Source organism: Molothrus ater, chromosome Z (assembly GCF_012460135.2).
Source record: "Molothrus ater isolate BHLD 08-10-18 breed brown headed cowbird chromosome Z, BPBGC_Mater_1.1, whole genome shotgun sequence".
NCBI lineage: Eukaryota > Metazoa > Chordata > Aves > Passeriformes > Icteridae > Molothrus > Molothrus ater.
The window spans coordinates 49,812,670-49,831,428 of record NC_050511.2 but is presented as its reverse complement, the minus strand read 5'-3'; the positions used below and the strand labels follow the sequence as shown (position 1 = coordinate 49,831,428).

Sequence of the window (18,759 nt, the reverse complement as noted above, 5' to 3'; positions counted from 1 at the left end):
GGCATCTATAAAGATGAATCTGGGAATATGTAAATATGGGTGAAACAGAGGAACTGACAGTTAGCTTTCCAACAAGCTAACCCAGACTAAAGTACTTTTTATGATCTGAAAACTCAGGGGTAATAGCAGAACACTGTAACTGCAATGATCCTCTTCGGTTAGGAGCACCCTGAGAAACCACTCATCTTGCCTATACTTTTCCATTCTTTCATCCTGGTTTGTGCAAAGACCAACACAGTTTTACAGCCTAGTAAAATATAGATGAGAAGACTAAGGTGAGTGAGAAGACTAAGGTGATGAGAAGACTGGTGTGGTATGACCACAGTGGATGCAATTGGAGCATCATTTCTTTAATCTTCCAAAGACCAATGGAGCAAATCAGCTTGCTGAGGACTTCAGTGGTTGTAGCAATTTTCAGCTACCCTTTCAAGACAAAAAGGTCTCATAGTAGCCCAAGTATGAGGTTGTCTCTTTCACTATAACATGAACAGAAACTGATCAGTCCATCACATAGCACATCCTTTGGTACCAGAACTGTTTTTCACATATGCCTCTGTAAGTGTCTGATTTCCATTTTCTCTTCAATCACTGAGTTGCAGAAGTATACTCAAGAAACAGATTTTTGTGAAGCACTTGGATTACTCCATAAACCTAAAACATGTAAAAACATGTTGGATGTGTGCATCAGATGCATCATTTCCCTAATTAAATAACATTTTCTGTTACTTAGTGTCTTGTCATTCGCAGTGAAATTTGAGTATTGCTGGGAAGTCAAAAGGACAGTATCAGATCCATTTTCCGTCAGCTAAAAACCTCAATGTGTAAGGAATGTATAATTCAACCAAATGTGAATGTAAATGTGGGGCTGAACTTGCAAATGAACCAATGTACCTGTGTATTCCATCACGTTGTGATGTCAACAGAAGCAAACTCAAGAGAAGGAGTAGAAAATATGTAAAAGAAGGAAAATTCCAACATAAGGCCAAAAGTTGCAATCAACAGGTTTACATGGCTAATCTGTCCCAGGGGAACTTTTCTGAGACTAAGTTACTCCCGAAAATGCAGTTGATTAAGGAACAGTAGAAAACTGTTCCATTTGAAATCAATGGCTAAAACAAACCCAAGTTCTCAACTCATAATATTCTTGAGAATTAAATCTGTATTGAGATTGATTGAAGGGTAGTGGGTTCAGAATTTGCCAGGAGGTCTCGTTGAGAGTGTATCTCTCTCCTAAGTGACTCACAGACAGGAAGACAGCAGAGGACCTCTTCGGAGAAATGGCTAGTAATGTCACAGTTGGCAACCAGGAATTTTCATAACACCCACAGTTTATTGTCACTGTTGCTACATCAGTGTATATGTTTGCAAGCACATGTTGATGTACATATGCAAGTGCTGTCCCTGTCCTTCATGCACACACCCTTGTGGACACTCACCCCACGTTATCTGGACATCTCGCTGTCACTGCTGCGAGATGTACATAAATGAAGTATTGCTACATCTTGAAAGTTGAAAAGCTGAGTCCTCAGGCGGCTGAAGTGTGCCCTTGAACAAGAGAGGGAGACTGTGACAGAGCCAGGAGCGAGACCAGAGCATATGGACCCTTCAAACCTCCCAGACGCAGGCGCATCCTCCCCGCAAAACAAAGGGCTAAATTAACCACGATTAATTCAGCACGTGTCAGTGCAAGCCCTCACTCCGTCCCCGCGAGTATCAGCTCCAACCCGCGCGGCGAGGGAGCGGAAAAGGCGCTCCTCACTTTTCGGGGGGGTCCTGCCTTTCCGCCCCCCTTCGCTTCTGCTCGGCGCGTTTCCAGTGACCGCCACCCGCCCCGCTGTCGGGCTGGCCCCCGCCAGCCGTGTGGGACCCATCGGGGCGGGACGGGGCGGCGGGAGGCGGGGAGGGACGGGGCGGGGGAGAACGCTACCGAAAGGCGAGGAGGGGAAAACGGAGAGAGGGGCGTGCGAGGGGCAGCGCCTCAGCCGCGGGGGATTAAAGGGCGCGGATACCTGCGGGGGCCGGCGGGGAGGCCGGCAGGGAGACAGAGAGGCAGGCCGGACGCCTTTCCGAGTAGAGAAGAGGTGGGGCGTCAGGGGGCGACCAGCAGCTCTTCTCCCGCGCCTGCCGGCGTTCCCGGCACCCGCCGCCACGCCATGTGGCCCCTGGTGGCTCTCTGCTGCTGGGGGGGACTGTCGCTGTCCCTGTCGCCGTCGGCGCCGCAGGGCCGGCCGGGCGGCCAGCCGGGCGCCCTCTTCCGCGCCCCAACTTTCGCGTCGCCGTCCCTGGAGGCGCCGCCGCTGCCCGACACGACGGAGAGCAAAGTGGAGAAGCTGGGGCGCGCCTTCAAGCGCCAGGTGCGGCGCCTGCGGGCGCGCAGCGGACGGCTGGAGCTGGTGTTCCTGGTGGACGAGTCGTCCAGCGTGGGTCCGGCCAACTTCCTCAGCGAGCTGCGCTTCGTCAAGAAGCTGCTCTCCGACTTCCCCGTGGTGCCCGCGGCTACGCGTGTCGCCATCGTCACCTTCTCCTCGCGCAGCAACGTGGTGCCACGCGTGGACTACATCTCGCGGCGGCGGCCGCAGCAGCACAAGTGCGCCCTGCTGGGACGAGAGATCCCCGCCATCGCCTACCGCGGCGGCGGCACCTACACCAAGGGCGCCTTCCAGCAGGCGGCGGTGAGACGGGGCGGCTCCGCGGTGCGGGGGGTGCGCCGTGCGCTGAGAGGAGCGAGCGGCGGGGCCGCACCCGTGCGGTGCGGGGTACGCTGTGGCAGGGCGAGGTGTCGGCATCGAGGGGAGGCACGGCGATGCGAGTCGCGGTAGTGCGTGTGGTGTACGTTGTGCTGTGCTGTGCAGTGTGTGGTGTGGGAATGTGGCTCTCTGCGTTGCTCGAGGGTGTTCCGCGACGAGGGGTGTAGGGCTGTACAATGGGGTGTAGGATGCAGAATACTCTGGTCAGAGCAATTAGTCACTATCTTGCCGTGCTGTCTGCACCTGCAACTCCCATGTTTTCTGCTGCCCTTGCAAACAAACGTGTGAAATTCGTTCTTTGAAGGGTCATGGAGCCCGTGTCTCAATTTCAAAAGTGATACATGAGTCAATTCTGGCATCTGAAATGCCTGCCTGGTTTCATGGCAGCGGGACTTGAGTGCCCGCTAGCTGTCAGACCTACCTGCCAGGTGTCTGTTTTAATTGCTGATGACTTACAAAGGTCCCCTTAAGCTGCGTGCAGTATACCGGTAAGTAGGGGCATGTCCCCGGGAGCATTTCCCGTAACACAATCACTTTTCATGCTGTCGTACGGACCCATAGCAGAAATTTGGTCTAGGCAGCCCCTGGACGTGTGTTGGCGCTTGGTCCTACTGGGGAGACTTCTCAGTTGATGGTCAAGGGACAGCCAGTCTACCCAGGAAGCTTTTTTTACAAGGCTAGGCCCAGCTCTTCCTTGTCATTTGGCCTCTGTGTTCATAAACAACTACCAAACCAAGTCTCATTTGCAATTTTTAATTTTTTTTTTAATCTAATTTCTGGTAGTGTCCTGTAGATGAGCATTGGGTGCACTTGTTTTGAAACACTTACACATTCTCATTTGGAGCTGAGGAGCGAGATTGCAAGAGGTACGTCACTGCTGGGCATATGAAATTGGCAGAGATTATTCTTTTCTTCACTTTTGGCAGGAGAAAGCAAGTTCACTTAAAATGCGCTCAGAGCTGCACATGCCAAACCTGCTTTCGGAAAACACATCCCTGTATTGGATCTTCCACTGTGAAGCCATGTTTCAATATATATCCATCCCAGGGGTGTTGTGTGAAAAAGTTAATGATACAAGTTTAAAATAACCGTTAAAAACAAAATATAAGCTTAAAAAATACCATCTGTCGTCTTGATACAAAATCTTGACTAATGATATCTTTAAAGTGGAATAAACAAAAACTCCCTTCAGAAACCTACAGTTTAGTTTCTTGAGCCCAGCTAAACTTTGTGGCTGCAACAGCATGACTGTCATTTTACACTGTGTTCATATAAGAATGTGGGAAGAAAAATCTTTGCATGGTGACAGGGAAAATTAAGATAGAATGACAAGGTTAAATTCCGGTCTGTTTACTAGCTCTTGGTTAAAGATACTGTACTGTGGTTTTCTTCGGTATGATTTCTTCATGTCACACAAATTAACATCTTCAGAGAACACTCTCCTTCCTAGACACTCTTCAGAAAATGACTGTTCTAAGTTTAAAATACTACTGTTGGAATAAATCTAGAAAGTTTCTAAAGTATAATATTCTGCTATTCCCTTTGGACTCTTAGACTGCTGCCATATGTTTTTAACTGTCCTTTGGTACAACCATAATTATTTCTTCTTTCACTTTTCTAAAATGTGTCCTTTTTTTTAATTGTTCCTTTTCTTTTACACTTTAACTTGGGATTCCTTATTCTTCTGACCAGAATTATCTGCTGCTTTTCCAAACTCAAAAGTATCTGCAAAGCATTACAAAGTCTCTGTGATTGTGTTATAGTAATAGAAAATGAAGGAAAGTGCATTGTTAGAATAAACCCAGCACTTAAATCGTTGTGCAGCCCTCTTCTTTGGTAGGTCTCAAAGTCATTAATTCACATCTGTGACAGTTCCACTGAAACCACAGAGGCAGAGAGATAAGTGAATTCTGCAAGGTCATCAGACCAGTTAGTGTCTGACCTGGGAACATGAGTGAACAGGAGCAAGATTTACATAGCAGTAGCTGTCTCAAAACCTGTGGCAGCAAAACATCATCCTAAAAGCAGTTGCACAACCACACAGCATCCATCTTCTTTGAAAAACATAAGAGAGTTCTCCTTGACGCTGCAGCTTTGCATCCTCTCCAAAGGTACTTTGCAGACAAGTTTATTGCAGAGTTTCTGTATTTTGTCAAAGCTGTCCTTACTAACTTTTGCCATATAGACCACACTTTGGCATTCCTACCCCGCCTATTAAAGATAAATTCTATGTGATTCACAGAAGTATGCCGAATATACCACAAGAGACAGTGGCAAGAGACATAATCCTGATGAGAAGGGCTGAACTTCTATTGATATTTGGGTTTGCTACCCTGTTTGTGATTTTGTGCCATGCTTGAGCTAGCAAGTGCTCATTTTTGGAGTCTTTCTTTTAAGGCACATGCAAACAGTCTTAGAAAGGGGAAGAAACAGAGCTCATTAATTCAAAACTCTTTGGCTTCAATTTTTCACAGCATAAGTTGGTGGGACAGCACAAACTACATGCAGCTTATGTTAAGCAGATTGCTTATTGCATTATGGAAAGCTACAGAGCTGTTGTGACAGCAAGAAAGAACCAAAGCAGAATTGAAAATACAAACAGGTTAAAGCAAGTGTTCTTCCTAATGCTTAAGGAATGCAACTAAAGCCAAAAGACCTCAGTGGTGAAAAGTGTTGAGAGATCTATAGGCAACTGTATTGGAGCTTCTGATCCTGAGAGATAGCCGCTGCTAACACCACCCATTATGTTTTGTGAGAAGGATGTGCATTTGTTACCAGATGGGCTTTGAAACAGAACTGAGGGGTCATCATGCAATTATGGAAGCTTAATGGGTTCTTGTTTTAGCAGCTGAGAGTCACAGTTACATATATGGCAGCATTGGTGTGCTATCTTTTTTGATGGACAGTTTAAACATCCTGAAGCTGCATTAGTTTTATTGGTCTAAAAAAAAAGACGAAAATAAAAATTATTTAAACTAGTCCCAGTGGCAATGTGTTGATAAAATTGTATCTTCTAAAAAGAAGATAGTCTAATTTCTGTCTTTCAGTGGAAGTAAAATGGGAACAATTTCTCTTCATAATTGAAGTGGAAGTTGTAGGTGTGCACTACTGTCAAGCAGAAGTCAGTGGTAGTACTCAGACAGGCTCAGACATGTCAACTGTAAAAAATCCGGCAAAGGAGTAGCTGAGGGAGCCTTTGGGAGTTCTGTGTTATAAAAATAATTGTTGCATTAAAAAGGTAATTTTTTTTTTTGTTTTTGTAATTCATCTTCACTCCATTGCAGTCAGTATAGGTATAGGTATATGCAAGTGGAAGGTTTGTCACCTACAGAGTAAGGTTCCACATTTTCTGAGAATCTGGTCTTTGAAATCTGGTGTTTGTATCTAATGTGATTTTGGAGGAGTGTGATGAATGTCCAACCAGCATGTCAAATACCATGCTCTGTGTTATAGTTAATAAATATTAAAAAAATGTCCCCCAAAAGAATGTAAGCACATATCAGTTTAGGATTAACAATTCTAGTGCTTATTTAATGCTTGTTTAAATAAGTAACACTGGCTTTGTTTCTTCTGTATGACAAAAGTACAAGATGCAGCATTGTTACCCACTAGGAAAATTAGCTTTTATTTTCAATGCGTTTTCAGATTCAGAATCTCATTTTCAAATTAAAATGAAAAATTTATTGGAGCTTAAGAACTGAAAATCTTTTCTTACCATGTACTTGGTTAAGTTTTTTTAATTTGAAAAAACATAATGCCCTCTCACTAAAAAGATGAACATTCAGAATCATGTGTATTGTCTGGTTATCAAACATGTGTTCGTGGATTTCTATTTCTATGTTCTCTGCAAAATCTGCAGCTAATAATGAGAGAGTAGCAGATTCTAGGTTATCTTTGGCATCATGTTCTAAATATCCGATGATGGCTTAGGTCAACTAGAGCTAACTGGCTGGTTGACAGTGTTTCTGACATGGCTTTGGGAGTCTGTGTTAAAGATATGGTAGTAAAAAAAATCAAAAAGTCAACTTGGTTTACCTCTGTCACCACCTTTGCAATTGCAGAGCTGGTAGTTAGGGATTACCAAATTGCAAGTGGGGTTTCTGTCAACCACCACTGGTGTCAGCTCTAAGTCTCCAGTTTTAATCAGTGTGGTGTTGTGAAGAGTACTGGTCCTGCATACTCCAACCTTGCATGGGGTTTGTTCACAAGATTAATAAGGCAGAGTCAGAGGCAAGATACACATCTGCACATTGTTCCTTGCCCTTAGACCAAGCCTGAAATACACCTACCTTTAGAGGTTTTTAAATAGTTAATTTTTCTCTGACCTTTTGTCAGGACAGTCAAAAAGTGCTTTGTTTAGCATAATATCTGTGGCTGCCTAATCAGAGTTAATACTTTCTTTAGTTGAAAACCTCTTCTTTGGAATTCTTCTGCTTGTGCTTACAAAATTGTGCCTTGCCTTTTAGTCTAATCAGAAGCGTGTAATTTAGAAGCCTGGTGTAGATATTGCTGCACAAAATAAAATAAATCTTGTGGATGTAATATCTGAACCAACAATACAATGAATTAAACATTTCACCATTATGGTATCTGGATGATATCATCCTAAATGTTTCAGGAATAGACATTCTTTTTCATGAGAAAACCATTTCTTGTTGTCATCTCAGAGCCTTTTTGGAAGGGTCTGACAATAAGCCTCTTCTGATCCCCAGTCCTTAAAAGTTATGACCCTCACAGAGAAATCAGTCTCATCGTGTGCTTTACTTCAGAGATACAAAGACAAACCAGAAAAGCTGCTGAGTGATTTGTTCTGAGAGAAGGAATAAATTCACAACATTAAAATTTTGAAGAAGTCAGGACAAAATAAGTTGGTTCATTTTTAATTCATTTCCTAAGCTTATGAGAGGCCTTTACAACAAAATACATAATATTTAGCAGTAGTTCCTGACAAAAGCCTCAGCATTAAACTTCTGAATGTTATTTTTACATGTTCTGTGATACATATTTTATCCTTTGTCCCCCAGTTCCATATGTTACTGGAATCTGTGAGTCAGATTTTGCAGGTGAGGCTGCATGTTTGTGATGCTAAGAATTTTCTGACTTTTCTAGGTGCAGAAATTAAAACCACTATTGCTTTTTGCAACGGGTTCTTTGTAGGACTAGGACCCTGCTTAAATTTTGGAACTGCTTACTTCTCTGTGACATTAACACAATCCAAAACAAAAGCTCTTTTTAAAATTATAGTACTTCCTCTGCTTCAAGGTCTCACTGGCAACCTCAACCAGGAAGATGAAGAGCCTCCTTGAATATAAGCAGCAGTCTGTAAAGAGCTTTAACGATCAGAGTTGTGGTGCTCTGCTAAGCATGGACAGTATGAACAGTTAAACAGAGAGTTGGGTTTCTCTCCCAAGCACTCCCCTACACCCAGTTGGTCTGGGACATCTCTTATCAGTGATAACTTTGTGTTAGTGTTGCTCAATTCTAGCAGTCCTGGAGAAAAGGGGGGGAAAAAAGTATTCAGATGATAATTGAGCAGTAACAGCTGGCAGTAGATGGACCAGGTCATGAATTGTGTTTGTCCTTTTGGAACTAATTATTCAGTTCAGCTTTTCTTCTTTCCCCCTGCTTATTTAAAGTAATAAATGCTTAAAGCAAACACAAAAGAAACAAATATTTGGCAGATGAACTAGTCAATAGTGATGTGACTGCTTGGTCTGAAAATACACGAAAATCGGTAACATATTTAGTAAAATATTTTTGAGTCCCTATTTTTATTATTAGCAGAAGACCAGAGCAGTACTAAAGAAATCAAATAACATCTTTGGAATTTTAATGGTGGAAACTGCTCACAGACAAGAAAACTAGGATTTTTTTATTTTTTAAATCAAACTGAGATTTATTAGCAAGTGATATGTTGAGTATAGCATGCAACATGGTATCATATAAAGGCCTCCAGGAACTTTGCAAAGTCTTGATGAAGTTGTTAAAAGTTATATAGCACAAGAGCTCAGAAAATGTCTATATTCATAACATGCCCTGTTTTTTAATGTCCTGTTTAGAAGACATCAGAATGATTGAAGATGAAGGATATGCAGGTTAGTTGCTTCCTGAAAACGAGGTGCATTCTGTTCTTTCTAGTTTAGAGCTCAAAACTGCAAGCCCCTCAATGTCAAATCACGATATCCAACAGTCCTAACACAACTGTGTGAGTCAAAATTCTGTGTTATAGCTCCTATCATTGTAGAGCCAGTGATGGTTTTGGGTTGTTTAGTTGGTTAAAAAGTGAAAAACTGTCACTAAAACCATTTAGTGATTGTTTTGGGTTGCTTTCATTCTGGTTGCTCAGGACTGTGTCTGAGTTGGTATTTGAATATACCCAGGGATGGAGAGCCCACAAACCTTCTGGGAAACCTGTTTCAGTGGTTGATTACTCTTGCAGCAGAAATATTGCTTCCTCTCTTTAAGTGTAAAGTTGGTAATTAAATATGTGCTTCTTGCCTCTTGCTACCAATTAGAAGATTCTGTATACATCTTTTTACTCCCCCCCTCATTAAGTATTTATATAATATGCATGGATAAGAGGACCTTAAACCCTTTTTCCCCATCTGAACATTACTAGATCTGTCAGTCTTTACTCAGATGTCATGTCAGTACATTTTCTGGCCATGAACTTGCCTGGCTTTTTCACCTGTGTGCTTTCATCCACATAGTGGGGTTGTCTGACATAGTTGTGAGATTTACTCAGATCATGCCTTCCAGTTACTGAAATAACTATCTAAGTATTTTAAATATCCAGATTATTTCTATAGATACATCTTTTCTTTGAATCAAGATTGCATTTCTTGCTAGTGAAATATCCAAGGGAAGCTTTAATATTAGTTAATTTCTTCTAGGTAGGTGACAGCTTATTCTCTAGGGCCTGTGTAGCATTGCAGAGAAGAGTGGGAAAGGTTCAAAGCCAAAACCTCTAACTGGGGACTATCTTTTAGTTAATTTTTGAAACCTAAAGAGGGGATAAGATTCATTCAATTTGAGCAGTGAAAAGAGTAATGTATAGTAACCAAAAGAAAATATGATGGAATCTCTGTATTTGCTGTTTTAGACAGGGAGCTCAGGAGGTGTAGCCAGGTCTTTTATGTACCCAAAATCAATAAAATAAAACTCCCTAGCACCAATGTAACACTAAGAAGCAGGCATTCTTTGTTCATTTGGATGCATAAGGGGATATCTTCTCCAAAATATTTTGCTTGCTGAGTGCAGGAAAAGCTCCTGTTTATAGACTATATTTTACATATATATTAATAGATTTTCCCAGGAAAAAAACTATGCATATGATAATAATTTTCCCAAAGTCATTACCTTACATTCCCTTCCCTGTGTGCATGCTTTCTGTCCTGGCAGACTGGTGATCCCTGGTGGTGGGCAACCTCAAAATTGTACCTGACTGCCTGATGAACTCATAAAAGCTTGCAAAATTGGTCTGGGTTGCTTTCCAGATCTTCTTCCTACAGAATCAGCATTGTGTGGTTCCATAGGCCAGTGGTTTTTGAAGAGCAACCACCTACGAGGTGCAAACAATTCTTCACCTGGCAACAGTTTCCTGATGCAGGGGAACTGTATTTGTCACACTCTAGCTCTGCATTATTCTTGGTAGATGACCAGATTCCTCAGGAGTGCTCTGGATTCAGTGATAAGATATCTCAGCTTCACCAAAAGCTATGCTTGATCACAGTACTGGTTATTTTTTTCTTTATAGAATATTTATTTATGTAAAACCTCCTGTCAGATTTGAACATTTTTACCTGGGGGACAGGTGAAAGCAAAGAAATCTTGGAACAGAGTTGAGCTTGGCAAAGATACTTAGTATTGCCATTTTCCTTTGTCAATGAAATACTGATCTGCTTCTGAAGCCACCTATAATAAATTAGGATGTACTGTTTTAATATTGTTATGAATACATGGAACAAATCTGTGCAGTGTTTTTTGTAATAAACTAATATTTATTCATTTTAATATAGGCTTAATAACAAATATGTTTCATTATGGATAGTTAAAATCATTCTATAATATTATAAAATGGAAATTATTTCTTTTATATTGAATAAGTGATCATATAGGAAAAAGAATAATTTCATTCTATTCAGAGCTCACCCCCTGGTGTATATGTTTTGAGTCATTCCTAAAGTGAAAGGAAATCCAGTGTAAGTGGTCTTTTGGGCTAGAACAGCTGAATGGCTCTCTAGTGGAAAGCTTTCTGGTTTGCTTCTGAGATGCAGTGGTGGTTCTTCCTGATCTATAAGAAATACTATTTGCTTTGTAGTGTTTTTTCCTGCAAAGTGAATGTTAGATAATGTTATTTTGAGGGTTAGGCTCCAACTTAAGCATTTTCAGGCAAGCTACTCCTGGGGCTGTATGATGTTACAGCCTGGCTTGGTCTGTAAAGTGAGAGAGGGTAACCCATTTCAAGTTGTTTCCTTCTAGATAGATATATTAATATTCAGTTCTGTATGATCAGAATCTTCTTTAAAATCAAAAGAGAGAGTAAAGACAGGAATCAGGCCCAAGATCATATGTTTATGGATTACAAGCAGAAGATGTAGTTGAGAGAGTAACAAAGAACCTTTGACAACATCATTGCTGTGGCTGTCAAGTGACTGAAGAAGTCTTTGCCCTTCAATACTGCTCATCTCCAAATTTTGTGTTACAGACTCCATGTTAATGTTAAAAATGCAGAAGTTAGGATTTAGCTGGTTTTGTGACTGTACTGATAGGATTTAGTTTTCCATTACAGTAGTGAATTTCTAGAGAAGGATTTTGTATGATAACTCTTTTGTTGCACAAGACTTCATATTTTAATTCTAAGGACTTTTATTGGCACAAAAAATTGGTTAGACTGCCAGATATTTGTACACACCAAAGAGTCACTGAACACAATACAGATGGTAATAACTTTTTGCTAATGTGAAAAGAATGTTTTATTTAAAATCTGTAAGGATTACTGAAACTGACTGATCTACTATTCTGAAGGAAGTGTAGGCAAGAAACTAGTTACTGAAATGGTAAAAGATTAGGTATTTTTAGGGGCCCCATGAATTTCTATTCAATCATCAATAGCACTAGTTGTTTTGTTTTGTTAATACTTGTCCGCTATTAATTTATAGTATTGACCAAATGGGCTAAATTCTCAATGTAACAGGCCATTCAGCCCTGTAATTCAAGTTATGGCTGGTGCTCAGTTTCATTTGATGGTAAAATCAGAAGCAGATGTGGATATTCATGTCAAAGAAACAGGTTCTTTAAATTTATACTTTAAATTTACTAGTACCATTTAGAGGGCTTTTAAACTGTATTTATGAAGAACCTGATGATTTATGAAGGGACTAGAAATCCTTGTCATAAAAAAAAAAGTACTCTTTATGTAGATGCAGTCCATTAAGTTGGCAGGTGCTGAAGAACAATCTCTGCATGTACTTACAAGTTTAGGGGTTAAACAAGTTTAGGGGTTGAACAAATATTTTAAAATATATGAACTTTTTCTTTGGGGAAAAACAGCTTTCTGGAGAGAGAGGTTACTCAGAATAGAGGGATGTAAGTCAGGGTTAGAGAAAACAAAAATTATGTGAAATGCTGCACAAATATTGCAGAGAAGAGGAATGGAGACTGATACTTGGACTGTCAGCAGCACTGACAGGCTGGTGGCCTGTCCTCTTGTTCTCACAAAAAGAAAAAAAAACCTAAGTGGACCAGCAGACATAGACAAATTGTTTTATAATAGACTTTTGTCTTCTTTCCCACCTCTTCCTTGCCCCCTCTCCATGCTGAATGTTTCTTTCCCTCCCTTTTGTTTTCCTCTGTTTTTATGCAGCAGGGATTCTGTGTCTAGAGTTACAGCTGCAAGACATGAGGGCCAATCTGGTCAGTCGCTTTGTTTTGTTTTGATTTCTAGGGGCAATATGTAGCAATCTTGTCTGTTTGTCTGTCTATTTCTCTACTCAGATTCCCTGGTGCCTGAATATTCAAGTCTTCTGGGTAGCAGGAAGACATCTTCATGCTCTCTTACCTGTTGGCTCAGTCCGTGTCTGTGTGACAAGAAGTGCCATTCTTACAGAGGTGGTTGCAGACAGCAGAAAAGATGTTGGTTCTTGCCTTATCTGAGGGTTGTGTAGCCAAGGCATATTTTCCTCTCAAAAATAGTCATTTACTCCTCAAAGATGGTCTTTCACTGATGCTTTCCACTTACACAAACCCCCACATCTTTTAAAAGGTCTTGGTAAGCAATTTTTCATGGGACCAGGCAATTTCTTGGCAAACTGTTTTGGAGTATCATTCAAATATCTTGATTACTTGGAAGTTCATGGAGGGTTTGTGTTTCAGGAGTTTCAGAGGGCATTTGTAGCAGTCTAATTTTGTAAAATAAAATCCCTGCTTATTTGCTAGTCAGAATTAAATAGTCCTGAGATATCTGTAGTCCTGTCTAGACTACTGGGGCTCAAGCTCATTTGTTCACTGGCCATGCAGACAGACATGTCTCTGTGTTGAGGGAAAATGTGGTAGTATAACTGCTGCTGATTATGAGCGTTAACTGCTGAAGAACCAGGACAATGTGGAATGCTATCGACTACCTTAATCTACAAAGTGTGGGAAGCTCCCTATTTATGCACTGAGGGAAACAGTGCTGAAGGATTCCACAGAAATTGCCATACTTCCAAAATTAAGTTTTGTTCCCCCTTCAGTACATGTTATGGCACAATCACAAGTTGAAATAATAATCTGCTAGAGCAATCTGCCTGTAGGTGGGATCTTCAGAGGCTTGCACTGGCAATCTCCATAATGTCTCTTAACCCTGTGTAAGTTGTGGTTTCTTCCTCAGTTACACACATTCCACAATTTGAATGTATTTGGGGCATATTTTTCCACCTTTATTATGTAATTTGCAGATTAAATGTTCTTTTTTCAAAGCTCAGAGATGCTGCAGTTGCCAAAACCAAGTGAGTAGGGATGGAACATATGTTTTCTTTGTCTTGTTTTTCAAAAAAGGGCCATTTTTACTAAAATAGCTTTAGACAAGCATCCTGAGTGGAGAATATCAGCCTGAATATTTGCGAAGTTGGATAGAAGTTTAAGTTGTTTATATTCTGTTTTAAAATAGCACAGTTAATGGTAAATATATTAATTATACATGTGAATTATAAATAACGTTACTGTCTCTGTCTGCAGTCACTTGTATTAGAGCATCAGTTTCAGAATTCATTTTGAAATTAGGCATTTGTACATTTTTCTTACTGTTTGTCTTCATGTTGCCCTTTGTCTTGTCGTTTTCTTCCTGATTCTTTTCATTCTAGTTTCCCACTTCATTCTGTTTTCCTGCTTCATTCTGGTTTTCCACTTATAACTTAAGCAGTATGAGGAACAATAAGTTTGATTTGTGAAGGGTATTTTTGACTGCAAGAGAATCTGGTTTCACTCCCTTTGGGTTTTGCAAACAACTAGTAATAAAATCAAGCCCAACAGCAAAATATTGCTTGGCAGTCTCTCAGACCACAGTGCCAATGGTATGTGCTTTGAATTATGGTGTGTGTGCTTATTTTTGCATAGTATCTACCTGAAATCAGAGAACTGACAAATCAAAATCCAATTGTCCTAAAATGTGGCCTGGCCTTTATATACCCCTTTACTGAGAAGGGGTATAAAAACTCTGTAGGTTATTTAGGCTGGCCTAGCTAGTAACCTCTTGGATCAGCTGAAAGCCAGATGATTTTACTTCATAAGACTTACATAAAGATTTTGTAATAAAACAGTTCAGCTTGGTTGATCTCTGGTTTTGGAATTTGTGCTTGTTAAGAGTGTCTTAATCACATTTACCTCCTTGTCATACAATGACATGTCTTTTGGAGTATCATCCAAAGGTCTATTAAATGTGGTCTTTTGCATTAATTGTAGCATAGTGCAATCTATTATTGAAATAAACATGAGCATAATACCTGCTACCAAATTGGAAGTCTGCATCTAATTCTTTCTGCATAAGTTCCCAGAGGATGGAGAAAATATATCTTCACAATCCCCTGCTTTAGAGTTGTGGGCAGCACCTGGCCATGATTAGGAAGTCTAGTGCATTGTCAGACTGGAAGACTGAAATGGGCAGGAATCTGTGGGGCGTGGTCTCACTCAGGCGGTTGTGAACAGTATCATACATGCTTTGTGTGAAGTATTAGGAAGAGCAAGCAGCAGCGTAGAAGGAACTAAAGGCATTTTTTAGGCCATGATGGACAATCCAAAGTGATCTTGGCAAACTGTTGTAAGGGAGGAAAGCATCATTCAACAGGGACAAATGGGGAATTTTATGCTGAATTTAAAATAACCAACAGTCCAAATATTTGTTAGGAGAAGGCTTACAATAAATCAGCAGTAGGGTTTATAGTTTAGTGGATCAAAAAATAATATTGCATTACAATATGTTAGATTGTATTTTGGGTCTTGCACTAGAATTTCAATGTTTGTAGTACCTATTTAAACTTCAGTCTGAACAAAGTCACTTAAGCTTTCCTCAGAATCATTGTGAATCTGATGCATGGGTGACTTAATCAATCAGCATGAAAAATCTTATTTCTTATGATGTGATGATTTCTGTGGTTGTGTAAACTGTGACCACCTAAAGTGTGACTCAGGTGATTTGCCTTCATCAACCACAGGCTCTACGAGCTGTTTGACCTTTGTTATAGTGGATGATCTTGCAGGGGCCTTATTAGCTGTATAATTCAAGTTATAGGAGTCATATAATGGAGGAAGTAGTGTACCAACCAACCACTGTCTACCTTTTGCTGAGGTGTGCAATTTCATTTTCTCTTCCAGCAAATACTACGGCATGCCCGCGGAAATGCTACAAAAGTGATATTTCTCATTACTGATGGCTATTCCAATGGGGGAGACCCAAGACCCATTGCAGCATCCTTGCGTGACCTTGGAGTGGAGATCTTCACCTTTGGGATATGGCAGGGGAATATCCGAGAGCTGAATGATATGGCATCCCACCCAAAAGAAGATCACTGTTATCTTCTTCACAGTTTTACTGAGTTTGAAGCTCTGGCACGCAGAGCTCTTCATGAAGGTATTAATGTCCTAACCTCAGAAATCTACAGGGAGCAGAGAGGTCCGAATAGAAAGCTCTCCAGTACTGTCTTGCATTTACACTTCATGTAGTGTTGATTCTCTTTTTATTTTTCTCCTACTTTCTAGCAGAGGTGTTTGTCCCTCAGTTAAAAGGATAAACTTTATTTGGCTTAACTCATCACCAACAGGATGTGAGAAAAATTCTCCTTACTGATGTATATACATGGTTACATCCCTTCAGCTCTTCATTTTGTCTATGAAGAGCAGACTGTGCTCTTGGCCCAATGTATCTTGTGCTTGAACAAATGAACCTCGTATTCAGGTACAAGAGGCACCAAGTGTACACTTTAGAACTAGACTTAATACTTTTAGGGTGTCTCACACAGCAACAACAGCCTGTTCAGAACCAATCTAGATCCCTCTCTGTAAGAGTCAATACAGTTTGTGTTTATGACCTTACACATGCAGTAAAACTGGAAAGAGAGTTCAGACTGTGATTCCTCTTTTAATCTGCTATATCCTAAAAGTTCTTTCTGAAATATAGGGTAGACAAGCAAGAGAGAGCACACAATTAAACATTTGTTTGACAATGCTGCTTGATTGAGGCATAGAACAGGCATCAGACTAGTCATTTGAATTTATTTGCTATAATTTTTAAAGACATACTACTTTAAAATAACAGTGTAAAATAAGGTTTTCTGGTGCTTTGTTGCCTGCCTATTTGTTCCAGGTAAGGTTGGACTGGTCTTTGTGAATGTGCTGAAGTTTTTTAGTTTATAATGTGACCAAATAGTTTTACATACCATGACCAAATGTTCTCCTGATGCCAAATCAGAAGAACAATCCACCAAAGCTGGGAAAACCTGTCCCAACAGCTTCTGTTGGGAGCGAGACTGCATTCTGGCAGTGTTAGACTCAAACGAGGAGAAAACCTGAGTGCACCATTGGATTTCAGTGAGCCCTTTTCCAGAATAAGGACACCAATTTTTTGCATATGGAGCATAGCTAGGCTCTGCTCCATACTGCCTACTTAGAGCTGGAGCCTAGGGCTTCTAACAAGTGTTTCACTAATGGTATAATGTGAGACTGTGGCATTACTCTTGTTTGAATTCTTGGTTAATAAATTGGTATTATTTCAGACCTGCCCTCTGGCAGCTATATCCAAGAAGATATATCTCATTGTTCGTATCTCTGCGAGGCAAACGAGAACTGCTGTGACATCATGGCAAGCTGTAAGTGTGGCACTCACACTGGCCAGTTCGAGTGTATCTGTGAAAAAGGATACTATGGGAAAGGACTACAACATGAGTGTACAGGTGAGTCTCATGTCTCAGCATTTTCAGGGTTTCTCTGCATGCTCTGAATGCATGGCTAATCTATCTGAGCTGAAAGATCTGTTGAGGATTATGGCTATAAACCTGGATCAGAATGCATCAAGACTGCTGGAAGACTCTCTGGCTGAAGATGTAGAATAGCTGTAGCAGCAAAATTCACCTCACACCTTATCTTCAGCAATAGCTCAAAGAGATGCACAGGAAAGAGGTAAGAATAGGGCAAATGTTCTGACAAAGTAAAACTTTCCTAAAACACAGCACACCTGAAATTTGTGACTACAAGTTTACAGAGTCTGAGGTAATACCTTTTACTCTCAAGTGCTCATAGTACATTCTTCCCTCATGAGTTTTGCTGATCACTTTTTGAACTTCCATAAAGTCTCCTGTTTGGAGAGGGGCTATATATGTGGATCTTTGCAGGAAAAATTCTGGGTGAAACTTACAATCATGGAAATGTGTTTCAATTCCCCCATGATGACTTCCAATTACCATAGAGGAAGAAAACGTTTGAGTCACTAAAGAGAGACTTGTCATTGGGACATTTTGCTAAACTGGTTTTGTTACTAATTTTTTGACAAGTCCTTTTTACTCATATGCATTCGAAGTATGGTTAGAATAACGGTTTATACTTCTTTACAGAAGTTGATCTGTAAAGATGTATTACATTCCCTGCCAATTATCACATTGTAATTCTCCTTGTGCCTCTGGAACACCTTTCCTTTATTCAGTGTGTAAGCAGGAATTCATTGAGTTTTGAAAGCAACATGAGTATAGGAATGCAGTTAGGAACTTATATCAGCATTGGCACAATGGATCAGAATTGTATTTTATGCAAGTGGTTGCAGCTCCCGTTTGTGCTTGATTAACTCTAAACAAATACGCTTGTGCTTGATTAACTCTAAACAAATACATTTCTCTTATTTTCAATTCTAATATTAATTTATTTAAGACAAAACCACCTTTTCATCATATTTTTCCTTTTGTCATAAAGTAGTTTTCCTTCACCTTGAGTGCCATAGTAAGATATCGAACAAAATACATACAGCATTTCTGTCTTTTCCAGTAGTTTGTGTCATTAAATGTTGTTTTGAGCTATTAGTCAAGAGAGCAGGACTATCATTTTAGAGTTGCCCTTTCTTCATGAAAGGGTCTTTTGACAGGGTAAGCATACCTTTCAAGTGGTACCACCAAAAGTGGTAAAAGTCAGATTTCTTAAAATGGGTACTTTGCAGCTGCAGACAAAAGTTTCATTTTTGCTTCCTTGGTGCTTCTGAAAGGTGCTTCTGAAGTAAACTTGTAGAAGAGTCTGGTATTAGATACATTGCAAGTAAGCTGATAATTGCAGCCATCTGCTGTGTATGTGATGGTAGTTGAAGTTGCACACATGTATTTTAGGGAGAATTTGACCTAAGTAACTCAAATCTTTTCTTTATGTATGCTCTGTTCAACTCTTGTATTTGAACAGACAGACATGTGTTCTTTAAAGGAAAAAGGGACTATTTTGAAATCTTTTATTCTGAAAAGGATTCCAGCCTTTTTTTAACATTTCGCATCCAAGCATAGTTGTGGAT

General features: G+C 40.4%; 1 protein-coding gene across 1 annotated transcript in view; it reads left to right on the top strand.

Annotated features, from left to right (window-relative positions):
• Positions 1–2,116: 2,116 nt before the first annotated feature.
• Positions 2,117–18,759, top strand: part of SVEP1 (sushi, von Willebrand factor type A, EGF and pentraxin domain containing 1) — a 115,214-nt gene continuing 98,571 nt past the window's right edge. Inside the window, exons 1-3 of the mRNA XM_036403612.1 lie at positions 2,117–2,672; positions 15,597–15,852; positions 16,994–17,170. Of these exons, the coding sequence (XP_036259505.1) occupies positions 2,154–2,672; positions 15,597–15,852; positions 16,994–17,170 (952 nt within the window). The 5' untranslated portion in view covers positions 2,117–2,153. The remainder of the gene's footprint in view (positions 2,673–15,596; positions 15,853–16,993; positions 17,171–18,759) is intronic.